The sequence below is a fragment of the Onychostruthus taczanowskii genome, unplaced genomic scaffold, assembly GCF_017590055.1.
Source record: "Onychostruthus taczanowskii isolate IOZ18803 unplaced genomic scaffold, ASM1759005v1 scaffold107, whole genome shotgun sequence".
In the NCBI taxonomy this organism is placed as follows: Eukaryota; Metazoa; Chordata; class Aves; order Passeriformes; family Passeridae; genus Onychostruthus; species Onychostruthus taczanowskii.
In genome coordinates, this window is record NW_024497297.1 from 1892832 (window position 1) to 1912230 (window position 19399).

The 19399-nt window shown below is 41.6% G+C and overlaps 1 protein-coding gene across 5 annotated transcripts in view; it reads right to left on the reverse strand.

Annotated features, from left to right (window-relative positions):
- The window catches only part of KCNIP1 (potassium voltage-gated channel interacting protein 1), a 294849-nt gene that overhangs the window by 127906 nt on the left and 147544 nt on the right, over positions 1–19399 (reverse strand). Inside the window, exon 2 of one of the 5 annotated variants that reach the window (XM_041417886.1) lies at positions 6268–6281. The exons of the other annotated variants lie outside the window; for them this stretch is intronic. Within the exon in view, the coding sequence (XP_041273820.1) occupies positions 6268–6281 (14 nt within the window). The remainder of the gene's footprint in view (positions 1–6267; positions 6282–19399) is intronic. 5 annotated transcript variants of the gene reach the window in all.

Genomic DNA, 19399 nt, shown 5'->3' on the forward strand with positions numbered 1-19399 from the left:
CAACCATGGCACAATTAAGAATTTCTCAATTTCATCCCAACTCAAAATTAATTTGAATATTAAAACCACTTTTCTCTCTTTTCATACAGGCATTCCCGTTTTTCTAAATACTGCACCCTGACCCTTTCCTCACAACAGGAGATATTGCCAAATTAAAGTGATACACAGTTGTTGCTAATAGTACTAATTATTGTTGCTAATTGTAACAAGAAGATGATTAAAAAGTATGCAGTACTCAGAGTTCCTTTGAATTGCCGTTGAATTGCATGAGACTGATTTACATTTCTGCTTAGCATACATGGCACCACAGTGAAGAGCTGTATTTTAATAGTGCTTATGCAAAATATGGGAAAAGACAGGTGCATAGCACTTACTCACTTGCACTGTCAGTGAGAACATGCTTCAGCAACTGTGGCAAGTGTTAAAAACAACTGCATGGTTGAATAACAACAAAAAATAAAATAAAAAGAGAAATTCAAGCTCTTTCCTTTCCAGATTTAAGCTCAAACATTCAAACAGCGGGATGGCTCCCTCCTTTCCCTTTCCCTTTCCCTTTCCCTTTCCCTTTCCCTTTCCTCTTGCCAACAAATTATCTCTTAGGGTAATTTTGTTAACTAGATATTAGTTTAACATTGAGTTAGTACTGTTTTACACAAGGAAGGAATTGTGAATGGAAAGAGAGATCCCCTTCACCTTCTTAGAACCCAACCGACTTAGAATATAAAGCAGTGAATTCTATTTGGACATGACACTGAAAAAAAAATGGAGGGAATGAAAACCAACAAACTTTGCCAAAACCCCAAACAATAAACCCTTGTGGATTCTTTCATTGATAAACAAAGTTAATCATTGACACAGTTTGAAAAGGACCAGCTCTTTCATCTTTGCTATTAGATCCTTGTCATGCTAACTCAGTTGAAGAGGTAAAAACCAGCCAGAATAGCAGTAATTGCAAGGCAAGATATGTACTTTGAAATCTCAAATGGTTGTGGTCTGAAATAGATTGTTCTTAATTCCTAGTTACTTTGATTTGTTTGGTACCTATCTGTAAGCAGGGAGTGTAATGCAGTGTGCTTGTGCTGGAAAAAATGATGGGGACATCTCCTCAGACCAACACTTCTAATTTGACAGCATGTGACAATAATGTGGCACACATTTCCTTACAGAAGGTTTTAAACAAGAACAGATATTTGTCTCTGGTAGGCACAAATAAATTTAAGCATTTTTATAGGTATTTTAGAATCAGGGTGAGGAGGATTCTTAGTTATGTGCTAGCAGATATTTAGGGCTGGACAAATGGAAACTGTAAGGAACCACCTGCTCTATTTTTTTTGAGGAAAACTATTTAAGCAAGCAGAAAGACTCCCCCAGTAGAAATGTACACTTAACATTAATTAACTCAGTGAACTCAGTTTACCACAGTGCTCCAGTAAAAAGTGATCCCTGCCCAGCTAACAGTAAACCTCGATGTACAACAATAATGGCCCAGCAGCACCATTTTCCCCAGCATACTAACAGGGGTGCAGCCTCTCCCTAAGAGTCCAGCTGGACTAGCTGACATTATCAAAGTAGTTCACTCAGTGAACTTCAATCAAAGTAGGTTTGGGAAGGCCTGTGTTAATTTCCTGGGTTTTCCTGCTTTAGTTTGTGCTTTATATCAGGCTTTTTCTCAACACAACCCAACTGCTCTCCTATGGAATGGGAAACCAAGATCCTCTTGACATAAAACAATTGTTAGAAACAGGAGTTCACACCTATGTTCAGTTTTTCCTTTCTAAATTTGATTCCAAACCTCAGTCAGGGTAATTAACAATCACATTACTACTTTATTTATTATCTCAGAAAATAACAGTTTTGATCTAGTTCATGCTATTCTTTTCAGACAAAGCAATTTAATTCAGTTATAAAGGATTTTGAACTGTTGGTACCTCATCTCACATCAGAATCACACACTTGAACATTGATGACATCACTTCCAAAGCCTCATGAATAGGGTAGTTTGTAATCATCAAAAATTAAAGAGAATGTTGCTGGCTGGCAGAGAAGAATGGCAAATTTTGCTCTTGCCTCTATTGCTATTCCCCTGCAGCAGAGCTAGGACCTTTTTATTGCAAAAGAGATAGGAAAATAAGAAGCATTGCTTCTCTGTGGAGCAGACAACTGCCCAGAGCCCCTCTGGATTAGGTGCTGCTCCAAGGGAAGCCACAGGGGTAAAGGAAGTGCCCATCACAGTGCAGCCTCCTGTGTTCACGCACTAGGGCTTAGAACAGCTCTGCAAGCTGCTCCCTGTTACTATTCTCTACCATTTTCATTTTGCACTGTGTTTGCTTCAGGAATAACCTTTTACACCCACTAGCATACAAGATATTTACTAAGGAGGTTCATCCTATGGTCACAGCATAAACTGATGAGGTCCTTTATTATTTCCAAGCAGATTTTTGCTCAGAAGCAATTTAAATGTTTGGAAAATGTGTCATTTTCATAATTATTCCTGGCAATATTTCATAAGAGCATCGTGGTTCCCCAGCACAGTCAGTCAAGTCTTCCTGATGCCTGCCCCCACCTGCTTGCACACAGTGGCTGCCCCACCAGTCATTACAAACTCTGTAAGTTATGTAGGTCCTGGGAATAATTAATTTTACATTCTCTTTTTCTCCAGCAAAACTCTGGCAAGGACCAGGAATCACAGTCACATTATCTAGCTATTTGTGAGGCCATTCAAATAATGAAACACACATACCTCTGGAAATTTTACCAGCTCAAGAAAAGGCTTTTAACTGACACTAAAATGTCAAGTTACTGTTTTAAGTGTTATGAGCATTCTATTGCTCAGCCCAGTCGAAGTATGAACACATCAAATGCTCCTTAACAATCAACCATATTAAAAGTTGATGGACTTTGGTGCTTGGAAAGACAACTACAGATGACATGTTTAACTGGGCTGATGGTTATCTACCTGACTCTGTTGCATGAATGCAAACCCAAATACATCTTCAGTGGGCCACTGAGAGTCTATCAAAATAATTACTTTAAGGATAATACCTTCATTCTTTCTGAAAAAGTCCTGTTCCCAGAATCATACTGATTCTTTTTGCTTTACTTGCTGTAAGCCTGTCTTTATCCTATCCTATCCTATCCTATCCTATCCTATCCTATCCTATCCTATCCTATCCTATCCTATCCATCATCTTAAAAGAGAGTAGTAAATCCTTGTCCACAGCTGTGGGTTCGCCCAGAAGACTGCCAGCAGTGCTACCCCATTTATAATTGACATTTATTTGAAATGATCCCTTAGACCTGTACATGTAATTCAGAAAGGGGACTAAGCATTAATCTCTCTGAATTAAAGGAATATACTGCATTCCAATAAATTATTTTTAAAGACTTTACAATTAATTGGTCATACTTGGCAAAATCAAGAACACATCTTTCAAAGCAGCAAAAACAGTCTAAATAAAGTTAAGAGTGGATAATACACACAAAGTACCAAAGCCACCTAGGGAGTAATGCAAGATTCAAATCAATATTTGGTGTTCCTAAGCCCATCTCCAGAGATCCTACCTTGACTGTTAGAGAGTGGATTACAGTAAAAGTCATAGCCATGGTATTTGATAGCATTTGTTAGCATTTATTAATATTGCACAGTCATTTCTGGCAGCACATGCAGTGTGTCAAATTGTAATTTTCATTAGTTAGATTATTGTAACTATTGGCCAAAACCCCAAATTTCTTGAGCTCACCAAGAGCTCCAGCTCTCCATGCTGGCTACAGCAGGCTTTCACCACACAGCCACTGCTGTGGGGATGGGGAATCAGCTCTGGGTAGTACTGATATGTACAGCATCGATCTCTGCAGTCTCCCCCTTTGGAGAGGGGCAGTCAGGGACAGCCACAGCAAAAGTGCACTTCTTCCTTACCCTCTGACACCATCTGTGGAGGGGGTTAGCATTCAAGAAACAATCAGGCTTCTTCACCCACACCCCTTTGGCCTGACAGCTGGAGTGACTGATGATATGGCAAGTGCCCCTTTCCTGGAGGGTAGTGACTGTGACACCAAACACCTTTGCTGCTTCCCCCAACTCTGACACTTGCATTTTTTCATTAAAAACATATAGACTATAATTAAGACATTTAATCTTCCTAATCTTCACTGTTATGTAAACCTAACTCCTTCACATAGGAATATATGCCTGCATTATTGGGTGAGGTCCTCTGTGAAGATCATTAAGTGTTTAAAGAAGCAAGTCAGACTTGTTTGAAAAAAGGCTGAACTGATATTATGAATTATAAAACGATGTAACAAATAACTTGGTATCAAGCAGCTGACAGTTCTCCCAGCAATGCTCTTCTTAGAAATGGCAGAAGTGCTGAATGTAAACACTGCTTCCAGTATTATCACTGATAAATAACCATATTATAATGAGCCCTGAACCATGCTTCCCTGGGGATGTGAACCCTACACATTTTCTACCCTTTCAAGAAGTAAATGACTAATTTCTATGTATTGTACAAGATTGAAAAACTGTGGAGTAGTCTTTATGGTAGACATCATTTAGCTCCGAGGATTCATTAATATATCTTTGTATTATAAGACAGCTGAGGAGCAGCACAAGCCAGGGAATTTAACAAATTTACCATGGAGTTCCTGTCAATAGCAGGACTCTGCAATTGTCACATTGATGGAGTTAATGAAATTCATGGCTGGGGCGGAGAGAATCACACAGCTGCCATCAGCCACCATCTCAGTTCTGACAAGCAAGACAGGATTATTATTTTTTACATGTGCCAAAGCAGATAATTAAGTTAAATTTTTAGTGATTGCAGCTGATATTATGGAGTAGAAATGCCCAGAAAATGTATGTAATCTATGCTTACACATCATTAGTTTCCTATGCTCTGGCTTTCTTAGGAACATACCCTATGTGGAAAGCTATATGTGGTCATTTGAGTTTCTGCTATGAACCTACCCTAAGAAATCCCCACATTACACTCTTGCATACTTGCCTTAGCATTTGGCTGGTGTCCTGGCTTGTTTTAACCTGGGCAGTAGAATAAATTAGTCCTGCTTCCTTCCAGCCCTGGGTGTCAGACTCATGGTCTCCCCTCCATCAATAAAACATGAATGGACAGGGTGATGCACTGAGCCTTCAAGCGCTTGGGCAGCTCTGGACCAGCATCACTCCCAGGAGGAGCTGGCAGAGGACAGGCATTCCCCCAGGGAGAAACAGGAAGGATGAGAGGAGGATGTACAGGTGCATTCTGCGTGTACCACAGAGTATCCTGGAGGTGCATTTGCTGCTTTCTGTATTCAAAGTTTACAGGAAAAATAGCCTCTGCAGGACAATACTGCACTCAGCCCTAAGAGCTACTGCAGCTGGAGTAAGAGGAGCAGGATCTTTGTGTCCACCAAGCTATTGCGGATTCGTTTTTTTACAGATTAGGGCCAATGTGGCATGTAAGCCCTTGATACTGTGACTGCTACTTTCTTGCTTGTAGTTGGTTTTCTATTAAAAGGCCAACATTACATTTCAAATCTCTGCTCAATGTAGCACAGAAATAGCTAACACAGTGGGAGCAAATAATTCCCTGCCTGCAGGATGACTTTCTATGGTTTGTGCTATAATTCATGCTCCTTGCTCTAAAACCTCAGTGGAGAAATGTATTTAAGAAGAGGCTACACAGACTTCTTGTCCTGATACTGCCTGCAAGCCCCAGGATCTCTGCATGGGCCCTCTGAACACAGTGTGGATCTGTTTGGGGCAGGAATGCATCCCTTCTGCATCCCTTCTCCAAGCACCCTCCTGACCAGATAAACCAGGTGGCAAATGGGCATTTGCCAGAATGGATAAAAAAATTCAGTAAAACTCAGAGATGCTCCTGTTAATAGTTTCTTTTTCCTTTGATCAGTTTAATTGTCATAACACTAACTTTCTTAATGCTTATAACACTTAGTTCTTTTCACAGAAACAACTTTGCTCTTAAATGGCAGTTTGGAACTGCAGTTTCCCCAAAATGCCTCCAGCATGGCTATGCTGATGTCTCACACATGAACCATTCCTTATTTTATTCCACAAAAACATGACACTACAGACATGCTTTGCTGTTGACTACTGTATTTGTGATGATTCTCTTGTCATACACAACTGTGGTGCTGAATCATTGCTGGCTATTGGAAACTTCTCATCCTTCAGCAAGGAATGCCTTTGAATGGCATCAATAGGTGCTATTCAAAACATGAAAAAGAAGCCCAGCCCTTTCAAGAAAGGACAACGAATATTTTTCCTCTCTTTATCTATTCAGGCACACATCAGGACTAATTAACTTAGGACTAGCATACCTTGATAGAGAAAAAAAGGATCTAAAAATTACAAAACTAAAAGAACCCCAGTTTTTTTAATAATAGCATATATTTTTAACAAAATAAATATTTAAACCAGAGTCAGTATTGACTGTGTATGTCCTTAGTTTTTAAAAACAATCTACCTTTGATTATTGAAATACAGTGGCTGCCACTAATATTTCAGGCATGTAACTAGGTTACAGATAAATAGATTTCATAATAACCTTCTGTATCCAAGTAATAAGGATGTGATGTAGAAACATAACAATAAGCTAGTAATAATTTTTTTTTACTCTCACAAAGCCACAATTTCACTTAGATAAATCGGATAATTAATTATGCCAACTGCAGAATATCTATTATGATTTCAGCATCTTAACAGAACACTTTAATTAATAGTTAAAGAGCAACTCTAGCACTTTAGGCCTTCAAAGTTCAATGCAGGGAGCACTTAGTTTCTGCTGAATCTAACAATTACAGAGGACTGTCATCAGAAATTAGAGCCACTAAGATTTGACCCTAAGTAGCTTAAATTTTATAGTCTCCTCAAATATAATTTCTGATTTTTGCCTTCTAACCTTACAAAACACAGTGATTGAAACAAGTTGTACGTATTCTGTTCAATGTATAGGTAACAAGCATTGAGAAGTAATCATACTCGTATCAGAGCAGAAAACATATAAAGTGTCATGGTAAGCCCAATATTGTATTTGTAAGGAACCCCCGTGGCAGGGAGGAATGATGCATCTGACTCCATGTTCACAGAAGGCGAATTTATTACTTTATTATACTATATTATATTAAAGAATACTAGACTAAACTAAACTAAAGAATACAGAAAGGATACTTACTAAATGCTAAAAAAATAATAATGAAAACTCGTAACTCTTTCCAGAGTCCTGACACAGCTTGGCACCGATTGGCTAATGAGACAAATGAGGCACCAGAATCCAATGAAACAATCACCTGTGGTTAAACAATCTCCAAACACATTCCACACAAACAAACCACAGGAGAAGCAAATGAGATAAGAATTGTTTTCCTTTTCTCTGAGGCTTCTCAGCTTCCCAGGAGAAAAATCCTGGGTGAATGCCACAGTCCAGCACCAGTTTTGTAGCTGCAATATCTTGTCCTCTGTTGACTTTTGCCTATTTCTGTCTCTAGAGATGGGAAGAAAAATAATTGCTTGCACCATGTGCTTTCTCTGTTAATCTAGTTATGCATCCATTGCTCCATATTCTGCACAGTAATTTTCTAGTAACAAGAGCCCAAAGCATCAGTAGGCAGAAGGAGATGGAAAAACTCCTCACTATGTGGGCACCCTGTCACTGGCTCAGACATCTTTAAATTCCCTGGGAAAGATCAGGCTGCCAGTGGTAGACATGACTGCGCACTCTGCCTGAGGTCCATCAAATGTATGTGTGACACTACTGAAAAAGGGGAAGAACTGATTTTTACACTCCATCACCAGTGCCACCAGTGCCCATGTGGTGCTGTTCAGCTACAGTTTTCCTGCAGCATAACAAGCGGGATGGGCAACATCAGTCTACTGAGGCTTAGCCGGTCCTTTAGCTCCCTTGGATGCCCTTCCTTGGAAAAATCCACCTTTTCATTCTTTGGATATTGCAAAGGATGAGGGGGAAAAAAGGGGAAATGGGCCCGATTTCCTCCTGATTACTCCTGCATCATAAGAACAGCTGCATGTGCCAGACTCAGAACAACCAATTTAATCTTCTGGTGGGGAAAACAAAAGATCACTCCTTGAGGAAAGTTAAAACTCATACGGGTGCCATAATAATAGGTACTATGTGAGCAGTAGCCAGAGGAGGAACTTGCTGTATATATACTTCCATGGAAGGAAGAGCTCCATTCTCAGAAACCATTAGAGATTCTGCACAAGTAACACACAGTACAATGCTGTGGCTGAAAGCAAAGCTCTGTTCACACCAGCCCCTGCAGGGACAGCCCACACAGCTTTTTGACCTACCACAGGCTGGTATGGCCATCACACAAACTGCAATCCCACCTCTCCTCAGTGCCAGCTCCTGCCACCATCACTTCCTCCTTGATGCTGGCCTCACCTGTGTCCAGGTGGATCCTGCTTTTCTTCAGGGCAATGCAGACACACAACCAAGCTAAATTTTAACATAGAAGACTAGTATCCCTAGAAGCCGGAGAAAATTACTGCTGCTGCTTTAGCTCCAAAATAAGAATTATAGAGAGAACTGGAGGTAAATAGCACTCATCTGTACTTAAGTTTTGGGTTTCAGTCAATTTTATTTGAATCTTTAAAGCACCCTCAGCTGCACTGCAGAGTTAATGGATTTGGCAGATAACAATACTGGCATGAAAAGCTAAACTGAAAGCACACAGCTCTGCTTCTTCCTGATCAATGGTAATCGCGTTCCGCAGGAGCCAGGAGCTTTGCAGGCGCACACCTCCCGCTGCGCCTAGCCCCAGCACGCTGCACGCCCAGCCTCCAGCTTGAGGGGAAAGCACAGTGAGCCAGGCAGGGCTGGCTGGGCTGTTGGCACAGACAGAGGAGCTGAAACACTCAGTGTCTGAGGATCAAAGACAACCCGAGGGGTAAGAGCCACCACTGTGTTGCTCACTGGACAGCAGAGCTCTCTCAGGGGCTGGGGGCATCCTCGTTTCTCTGGGTGCAACACAAAGATGGGACTTGGCTGCCACATCCCCTGAGTCTCAGACTCCCTCATGGAGTAGACACTGGTAAACTGAATTTGTGCACATCCCCACATAACCATATCTGCGTATTACCCCAACTGCAGCTCACTACAAGTTTCTATTTTCTGACATCAGTATTTTTAAGGCTTTCAGAAATAAAATTGAAATTCATCCTTGAGTTCACTGTGCTAGTTGCTTAAGGAGTTCCTTTGAGTACCACTTAAATGGTCGAAATTGTCCCAGTTCCACTGACTGTGCTCTTCCTAATGAACACCTAATTGCCAGCAGTCCAGTATTTCTGCCCTTGACGCCAAAATCCAAAATCACAGAAGGAATGAAGCTCTCTGGAAATTCTGCCCAAAGAACAAGTGGGCAAAGGTTACACAAGTTCAAGGTTTCCATTTCAGTCACTTTCAGGATGCCTGGCAAGCCAGAGTAAGGCAGCACTGGTTCTGCCTGTAATGATTCAGGTTTCTTTTCACCCGAGGTTAAAAATGATGCAAGATTCCTGCAGGCAGACATGGTATCTGAGGCCTTAATTTACCTCATGGGAACTGCAGACTTAACAACGGCTTGCACACCATGGCAGCATATAGAAGATTATGTATTATGTCTTGTCATACAAAAGTCCTTTCCATCTGAAATCCAGCAGAATTCCTAGCCCATATAACAGTGTATTCAAAGCACTTCTCTCCATCCAGCACCTCATCCCTTCAGTGTGCACAGTTACTAAGGAAACTGCTTATGCACAACACACTGGGAATGGTGTTCACATCGACTGCCTGAGACTGGTATAAGTCAAATTCTCTACAGGTGGATTTAGAGGACCAGGAATGAGAAGCAGAACTTCACAGCATCTCCCACTCTGCTTCTGGGCTAGGCAAGCATAGCAAAGCTGTGGTCACCTTCCTGCTCCAGAAGAGACATGCTTCACATGACATGGCCTCTCCCTACTAATCTCGTGGCAGATTCCTGGCAAAGCCAGCTCACATTTTGGTGAGGAACTTGAGGTGGGCAGGCAAGATGGTAGTAATGGACTATTGTCCATAGGTAATGAACCATTAACATAATATCATAAACATTCATAGGTAATGAACCATTGACATAATATCATAAACATTCATCATCATTAACAAACTGTGCAACACAGTCAGGAAAATAAGTGTTATTCTGAATTCTTAGAAAAATTCAGCCTTATATTTCTAACTGCAGGTGTAAAGGGTCTCAGATTAGTACAAGGAAGGTGTGACATATCTGCCTGTCATCAGAATGAAAGATTAAATTCTTTCCTGGAATAGAGATTACAGATGATCAAGCAAGTTTAATTGATAAATTCTGCATTACCATACTAAGCTGCCACCAATGTGTCTGAATCTGGAATCAAATCCTCCATACAGAGCCCTCAGATTTAAACAACTCTCATTGTAAATCATCAGTTCCTCACATTTCCCCATTAATTGCAGAGAAGAATTCAGAGAGAAGAGATGGCTATAGAAGAAGGGTGCTGCATCAGACTGTTGTACTCTACAACACAAAGAGAGAGAACTATTCCTGACATAGCACATGCCTCTGCTCTTTCAGTGTTTGCGTAATTATAGCTGAGTCTTTTGAACATTCAATGCATCTCACAGAAAATGAGACAACCACACATTGTGGCTTAATGAAAATAACTGAAGGAAATGTACCAAATTATTGGTTACCGGGCAGCTGCTTCATAAATGCTTTCTCCCATCTGTTTTCTCCTTCTCTTCATACCAACTCATTCAGCCTAATGCCTATAAAATGCTGAGCCAAATGTTTCAGGGCATCTCTAAACTCCCCAGCCAGTGTTCATGAGTGACTTCAGTGACCTGGATTTGGTAGCCCTGGATTTGGTAGCTCCCGTGACTGCATGGCCAGGAAAGATGTGCTCTTGTGTAAACATACCCCACTACACAGGGTCTGATGAGAGCAGAGACGGCTAATGCTGCAGTCAGTACCATATATTAACAATTCTAAAAATATGTATATATTGTTAATTCAGCCCCTAATTATGATGGTGAAACAGCTTGTCTGTGAAACCTGAAAGAAGGAGAGGTTTAGCTACAGAGACCCAATCCCTGATGAAAATGCAACCAGGCAGCTATCGGTCAGTGAACTGTGTGGTAACCAATCAGAGCCAATGAGATTCCAACATGAAGTCTTTTGAATAAGGTATATAAAAGCTGTGTAAGGCACTAAAAGCTGTCTCTGCTGCATGAACCTTGGAGTGTTGGGTTGTGTCTCCATCTTCCCTGAATGTGACACCTAATAATAAAATACCTGTCAGTACAGGGTCAAGTTCTCCCACCTTAAGGTCTCTCATTTCCATGGACTCACTGAGTGATTAGATAGAGCCACATTCATGAATGCCTCTCACAAGTCTGCTCCCAGAGAGTCACCAGACTCAGCTGGATTTGCAGATAACATATAGAATATTTCCAGCTGGAGCAGGTCCTTCTGCTCTCACGTGAGACCTCAGGAATTAGCAAAGGATTGCTGCAGGACTTAGAAGATTGAGGATCTTATTAGAGATGGGTAATGCAATGGTTGGGTCTCACAATTTAGGGATGAATATTATGTGTATGTTAAGAGGAGTTTTATAGATGTATAGTTATGTTATTGTGATGTGTTCTCCCCATAGTCCTGTTTCCCTTCTCCTTGTATTGTTGTCACTGGATGGCCTTGGTAGCCAGGGCATTGGGGGGAGGGCAGGCTTGTCACCAGAAGGTGCAGCATGGCAACACCTGACCTCCAGTGAAGTTGCAAGAAAGTGATTTCCACCGATGGATGGCAGAGAAGAGCTGACTGACAGACTTTGGGAGGGGTTAGGGTTACCTGACCCAATACCATGAATATAAAAGGTGGAGCAGCCATTTTGTGGGTGAGCACATGGTGGTTTAGTTCTGCGCTCCCAGTGCTGCTCTTTCTCCTTATTCAGTCATTTGTTGTATTTGTTAGGGTTTAATAAACCTTTAAAATTTTAAAGTGAGAGATCGTTTCTCACAATCTGATCCAGTAAGACCTATTCATCTGCAGCTTTAGCAGCAACATGAGTAGCAGCAAATAGAGATGGTATGTGTGCCAGTCTGTCCAAAAGATCTGCCATAGAAGCAGATCTCATACAGGAGCAGCTTGGTGGTGCCAGGTCTGGGCTGGGGCTGTCTGAAACAAGTGTGCTCCATGCTCACCCATCTCTCACAGTGTTGTTTCTCCTCTCACACCAGCTGCCACGAGTGGTATTAAGATCAACCAACATGGACAAGGTTGCTCAGACACAGGGATATCAAAGTGATCAGTGGTTGCTAGCTACATTGGGTAAAATAGTTTCTTGACTATCACACCTGGACATACAGCACGTTTCCGAAGGAGAGGAAGACACTTTGCTTTGCCAGGCATGCTCTATGTCTCACAAGCAGGGCTACATCTCATCTTGTTGGGTCTGGCTTAATCTAATGGAAGAGCAGACGATGGAAATCAAGTCCCCCAGCTCCCTGAGGAGCACAGGAGAGCTGGTGTCTGTAGGAGTGCATGCAGCAAGAGCTGCCAGCCAACTTCACACTCCCTGACACAGAGCTCAGCCCAGTAATTTGGGTCACATACATGCTAATTCTGTCCTAATTTACCACGCTAGCAAACTTGCAGAAGCTAACAGATGTATGTACTTGTTTAATTTGTCTTTTCCCCTTAGCAAAATGAATTATTATATTTCTCTTCCTTCCCACTAGAGCTATCATAAAATATTAACCTCAAGCCATCCAGTTCCACATTATAATTACCTGCGAAAAATTGCTAATGGATATTCTTTTGCCATCAACATGAAGCTGGTTAATCCTCTTGGAACCTCTTTTTAATTAAACACCTAATACAGTATGATAAATATTGGAAATACGCACCTCTGCCCTATTAAGAATGTGGCTTGATTTCCAAAATGTGCCTAATCAATTCAAAGGTGGCAGCAAATTTACAGTGGCAGGAAATATTTAAGGCTTAATATTTCAGGTAAAGATTGTTTTAGTGATTCTATTAAAAGAAGGAACAAATGAGTGCAAATACAACACAAAATTCTAATAGAGCTTGATATTTAACTCCTGCTTTGGGTTTCCCTTCTCAGCTGCTGGCTGACCAAGCACACAAGTTCGGTGTGGACTTCTCATTTTCCCTCATCATCTGCATTAGCAGTTTTAGGTAAGGTAGCAATATTCTCCTGTTCTATAAATGCATCTTCCACGCCCCACAGACAACATCACAAGGTCTGTGACTAGCTCATGTAAAGCAAATAAACATTCACAAAACTCTGGCTTTATAGCATCCCCATCTCTTGCCTACATTATCAGTCACATAAGAACTACATGAAACTTGCAGAATCCTGTTTCTGCATTAGCCATGACAGCAATGACTCCAGTTCCATGGCAAGGCATGGGCACCAGAGTGACTCGTGATGATTGGCCCTCTGACACTGCAGGAGAATGTGCTGAACCACAGCAATTTGTAATAATCATGTGTTAACTGAGGGCAATGATAGAATCCCTCCAAAACCCAATAATAATTCAAAGGTGTGTTTCTTAGTAATATCTGTACTTTCAGTGCTTTGGCAAAGCATTAACAGAAGCAGATTTGGGGACAGAAAACACAAGGAAACCTAATACATGTTTTCACCTGGGCCCTTCTCTGCAATTTGTGTATCTCAAGTAAGGAGAATGGCCAGTGCTTGTGTGGTGATCAGGCCCACAGAAATCATGTATAAATTATTTACAAATTGCTGGCCTCAGTTTTGTTCCAGGAGTGTGTGATGCCTTTCCCAGGTAAAACAATGCTAACTTCTCCACATTCAAACAATAATCAAGTATTTAATCCTTTGTCAAAAGAAAGCATCAAGCAAACAAAAAAAAAACCCTAAAAAAACCAAAAAGGAGGCAAAATAAGTATAAAATTTTTCATTTAGCTCAACATCTCAAAATAACTAAAGCTACCCCAAAGGACTCTGTGCCACCACACTCATCTCTTCCTGCTGCAAGGCCTCACGAGAGTCAGATAAGTGGTGCGAGAGCTGTGTCAACACCAGTTAATCATCCCTGGTCATGTTGTGAGAACAAGTCTTGAAATCAAATTTTCATCAAATTAATGGGTCCTCTGGGAAATGGTTGTTTCTCTGGGAATTAATGGTAAGTGGCATGAGGGGATTTATCACCTTGAATCTCAGCAGCAGCAGTCAAGAAAAAACAGCTGAAACTTTCTAGGGAAGCAGCACTGATCTCACTCTTGGGTCCTGTAATTGACCCAACTCAGCCCACCTTCACACATTGAGATCATAGGGAAACCTAAACAGGACACAACACACAGACCATGGGAGAATTGCAAGCATAATAAAATGAGCCCTGAATTCTGAAGCCAAATAGTCACACAAACATGAAAACTGCTGCCACAGCTGCTAACCATAAAGAATAATATTCCGTTGCTCAAGTACAGTGTTTTACTATCCCTGCCTTCTTATAACCTCTTTGGACACCTTCACACCGGTTCCATGAAACACTCTAATTCCCAACAGATTTAGGAGGGACAGTTTAACTCATGTCTGCCCGCCCATACAGAGCAGTTCTTCCAGACACCAAAGCCTGAGGGATCGCAATCAGCCCAGTCCTGGCATTGCATCATGGCATGGCACAAATATCACATGACAGCTGACCTAGTGCAGAAGAGCATACTTTAAGTTTTCTTTTTGCCTGTGGCTTCTCATTAAGCCCTTTGAAGTTCTCATTATATGCCTTTCATCAACACAGCTTTTGAGGATGAGGAATTTCTTGCAACTTGGGCTTTTGATCAACTAAAGCTTGCACTGAATCAACTTTAGAAAACAAAAAGCTGTCCCTTGCTTCTCCCTGCCAAACCAAGGAAGGAAAAATAACCTCAAGAAAACCTCAAGCTCTCCCACTATCAAGTACCATATATTTTATGGAAAGAAATTTTATGAAATCACCTTTTTGCTGACCTCCTGTAGTTGAGCACTGTTGGAATACACATTTACAAATAAGGCTTTGGTCTTTAGGTTGAAAGAAAAATTGTGATTTCTCTCTGCCTCTGATTTCCACACAATTAGCTGAGGTTGCAACTCCTAACCAGTGCAACTTCAGCAGTTCTTCCCAGGGCCATCATCGTGCAGACCCAAATGCCAATGTCCCACCTTCAGCCCAAGCCTCATTTTCTGTATCTTGGAAAGGGTTGAAAATATGGGACACTGTACAGGTTTTAATTGCTACTTTTCAATCAAGTGAAATATTACCACCAAAACTAATTCAGTGGCAGGGAGTAAGCATTGGGGGACCCTGTCCTATCTAATTTGCTGTCATCTGAAGTTATCACTGCTATTAGTATTACAGTGAAGAACATGTCACAAGCTTAAATTCCTCACTTCAGCATGTCATTCAGGGAACATGTGCCAGCAGGACTGATTGCTCTTTCCTCAGCCCCAACTGCAGTGTAGCAACCAACATAAAAATAACATCCAAGTGGCTATGCCAAGTGTATGGCCATTAGAGGTTAGTGATAAATATTCAACAGAGCTCAAACTGGACATGGAGGTTTAGTCCTTCCAGGAACAGCTGCCCATTGTTAAATGAGGGATAGGGAGCTTCTGAGGTTCCACAGTACAGACCCAAAGTACAGAGACAGACCAGCCAATGCTCTTCACCTGATGTATAAATTTCTCTTTTTGGTTTGTAATAGCAGGAACAATTAGAAGAGAAAGGGAGCAGAGGGTTGTTAAACTCACACAATGTAGGGATTGTGCTTCTCTGAGGACACACTCTGCACTGGAGTCACTTGGTGTTGTGTGGCACTAAGTAGTTTATGTAGTCATTATTTTGCACTGGGTGATTGGAGTTTTGCACTGAGCAGTTTTATATTGCACTAGGTGGTTGTTTGTATCATGTGGTTTGTTCCATTCTCCCCTCTCCTCCAAAGCCCTTGATGGTGGGCTCGCCCCAGGCTGGTTCCTCCCATCGCCGCTCCCATCCGTTGTATCCCGTTGGCTGTTCCGTCTCTCCGCACCCCCTTCCCCCAGGTTAAAATCTCCTGCCATGAGAGACTCTTTCTTCTCCTGGATGGCTCCATCCCAGCCTCTTTCTTTTCCTGAATAGCTCCTTCCCAGACATCCCTGGAGTGGTTCCACAATAAACTGTAGGACCTTTAGTCCAGAGAAGAAAGAGTGCCTCTAGTCTTTTGCTTTTGTCCTTGTCGGTGAAGCCGGGGTCCAGAGCTAGCCAAACCGGATCCGCACAAGGCTCTCAATCCAACAACCTGGTGTCACAAAAGTCATACGACTGGGGAACAACAAAGAACTGAGAAGGCCCAGCCAGGTCAGAGATGACAGTGGCACTGTGGTTTCACTGGTCACAACCTCATAGGACCAAAACCAGGCCCCACACCAGCTTGGCTGGCAGGGTCTTCCTTGGCACACGTGCAGTGAATGTTCTGGTTCAGGAGAAGAGTAGGAGGTGGATGGAGGGCACCGCAGGGATGGCAGTATAGCAGGAGAAAGTGTTTGCTGTCAGGGGAGCCACTCCTGCCCTGGCTTTTGTTTGGCAGCACAGAGGAGGGTAAATTAATGGTGTCAGGACTACAAAACCTGTTGCAAACCCTCCATGGGCTCTCCCCTCCCCTTCTGTCTGCTCTTGCTGGAATCATTCCAACAAGACTGTGCCTGCACTGCCACAATAACCTCTGTGTGCACTGCAGACATGCTGATATAATCAGACACTTAGGCCTTATCTCACACCTAAGTGTTAAGCTGTTCTGTATGTTCTGACATGTCCTTGCAGTTAGAAGTTCCTTCCCCCAAAGTACACTTTTCATTTGTTCTAATTTAATTTTTCTATTCCTGATTGAATTCCCTCACCTAATAACACAGCAGTACCTTATAAACAGAAAACAGCAGCTAAATAATATTGCTGTTCTTTCAAGGAGAACAAACATGAAGAAATTAAAGACAATGAAGAGAATTTGACTAAAGCTATCTTTGCAGAGTAGCAAATTATTATATGTCAGACATCCTAGACACCATGCCCTGTGCTGGGGGGCAGAGGGAGGACATTCTCCTGGACCAGTTGTGATTAGAAGCATCTCCTGCCAACTTGGGCAACAGTGCTGACAGATGGAAAGTGGTGCTTGTCAGTACTAACATAGTTAGCAAAGGGTTTCAGCAAGGGATAGGAAATCCACTTCAGCCATTATTCATGTGTTTGAATATAATTCAAGAGATAGAAGCCATTGCTTCTCTCATGGTGAAACCACGCTACTGTGCAGTAACCTGTCTTTATCACAGAAAGAAACCAGCAAGAAAACTCACAGCAGAATCCCAGACAGGCCAGACCAGAGAGACTCCCACCTCTGGCCTGTGAGGATGTGAAAATGGCTTGGCTCTCCTGTGAGCAATGTGGGTGCTACAGGGGAAAACGGGCATGAAAAAACTAATCTGGGAAAAGATAACTGAGATTAACTGAGACCTTTGTTCTGAGGAACTTCAGAGACTGATACGGCACACTAAGAGTTTTAGGCACTGGAACATTCAGAAAGGAGAGAGCTGGGTCCAGTGCAAAGCCTTTGGAGCACATAAATGTGGTATTCACATATCCTCTGAACAGAGAGAGACACAGACTTTCCCAGGATTTTCCTAAGGAAGACTGTGAGAAAGCTCAGAAAAAGTATGATAAACAGTTTTTATCTCCACTTGCTGCATCTGTTGCTGTGTAACGTGGAATGTGTTATGGAGATTGTTTACCAAAAGGTAGTTTCTTAATTGGACACGGGTGATGGTGTTTTGATTGATTGACCATTTAGGTCAAAGCTGTATTGGACTGTTTGGCAAGGGCAAAGGGATTTTTCACATAGTAGTATAGTGTAGTATAGTATAACACAATAAAGCATTTGATCAGCCTTCTGCAATCATGGAGTCAGTGCACATTATTCCCCATTTGGGGATCTGCTGCCACTATACATAAACCTCACAATTATGTGCATTCTAGGAGGTATCACCCAGTACAGACTTCTTCCTTTCTGAATAATTGTCATATATTTTAACTTTTTAATTATTTTATCTAATCCTTTCTGTGACATACAATGCACTTGTTGTTGGTCTTGGTGGCTCAGGGCTGCCATTCTGTATTACATTCTGTAGGACTCCCTCTCACCAGGATTTTGGCATGCAGAGAAGTGTTAGCAGGTAAGCTGCAGAGCAAAGCAAACTGGACACATGACTGGGGGAAGGGCAGTGTTTGACCCTCTCATTATTATTTCATATTCTCTTCTGCAGAAAATATCAAACAGCAATTCAAGGGGGGAAGGACAGTAATTTTTCAGATACCACATGAAAGAAATACCAGTCTGGCCTGCACTAGATTATATGGGACAATATTTTATTAAATATTACATTACATTGCTGGCAAGTTAAGACATTGATTTATTCCTTGTATTGAAATGAATGTATTGCTAAATCCCCAAAGGCCCCAGCATTTTCTCTCACCTTTATTGATCAATTGTTTATAACTTTGAAACTATTTAAAATAAATTTTTAGTGATTAATGTAACTTATTTTCTAGTCTTAAAACAGCATAGGCAATTAGCATCTGTAGAGCAAGGCCCTGCCTAGTCAGAAGTAACACTACTGGAACCGCTACCATTATCTTTTACATTGGTCTATCTTTCAGCACAGAAATCAGTAAAAGGGTGAATCAACTCTTAACTGAAGCACATTCATTTCTCCAAAATTCTGTAAAACATGGAGGATGGTCTAAGAAGAATTAATAGCTGCTGGTAAATCTCTTTATAATCTTTAGAATAAGTGTATGGAAATAATTGGGAAAGTGCAATTCTTAATCAAAAGCAATGAGCATAATTATTAGCTCCTGCAAGACAGCCAAATAATTAAAACTTAGTGGGGTGGGAAAATCATTAAGGAGGAAGTCCCTCCCCAGAAAAGACAGAGTACAGAAGTTCTGTAATGAACACAAAACATGTATTCCCTTTGTGAGGTTTATGTGCTCCAAAGGCTTTGCACTGGACCCAGCTCTCTCCTTTCTGAATGTTCCAGTGCTTAAAACTTAAGCAGTGCAGAAAATGCTTTTCAGGAGGTCGTCACAGTGGGGCTTTCAGGAGGAATAAGTTCAACATTGGTGCACAGAGGTAACCTCAGTGGTTTACCCGAACCAGGGTCAGAAGGACTTTGCATCATTTTTTATTATTGCTGGGTTTGAGAAAAGCTGAAATGCCAAAGCTAGGAGAGCAGTGGTAGCTGAGGAGTGGGAACCTAGGGATCAGTCTCTCTCGGGTGTAGTCCACCCACTTTCCCTTCAAACCACTTACC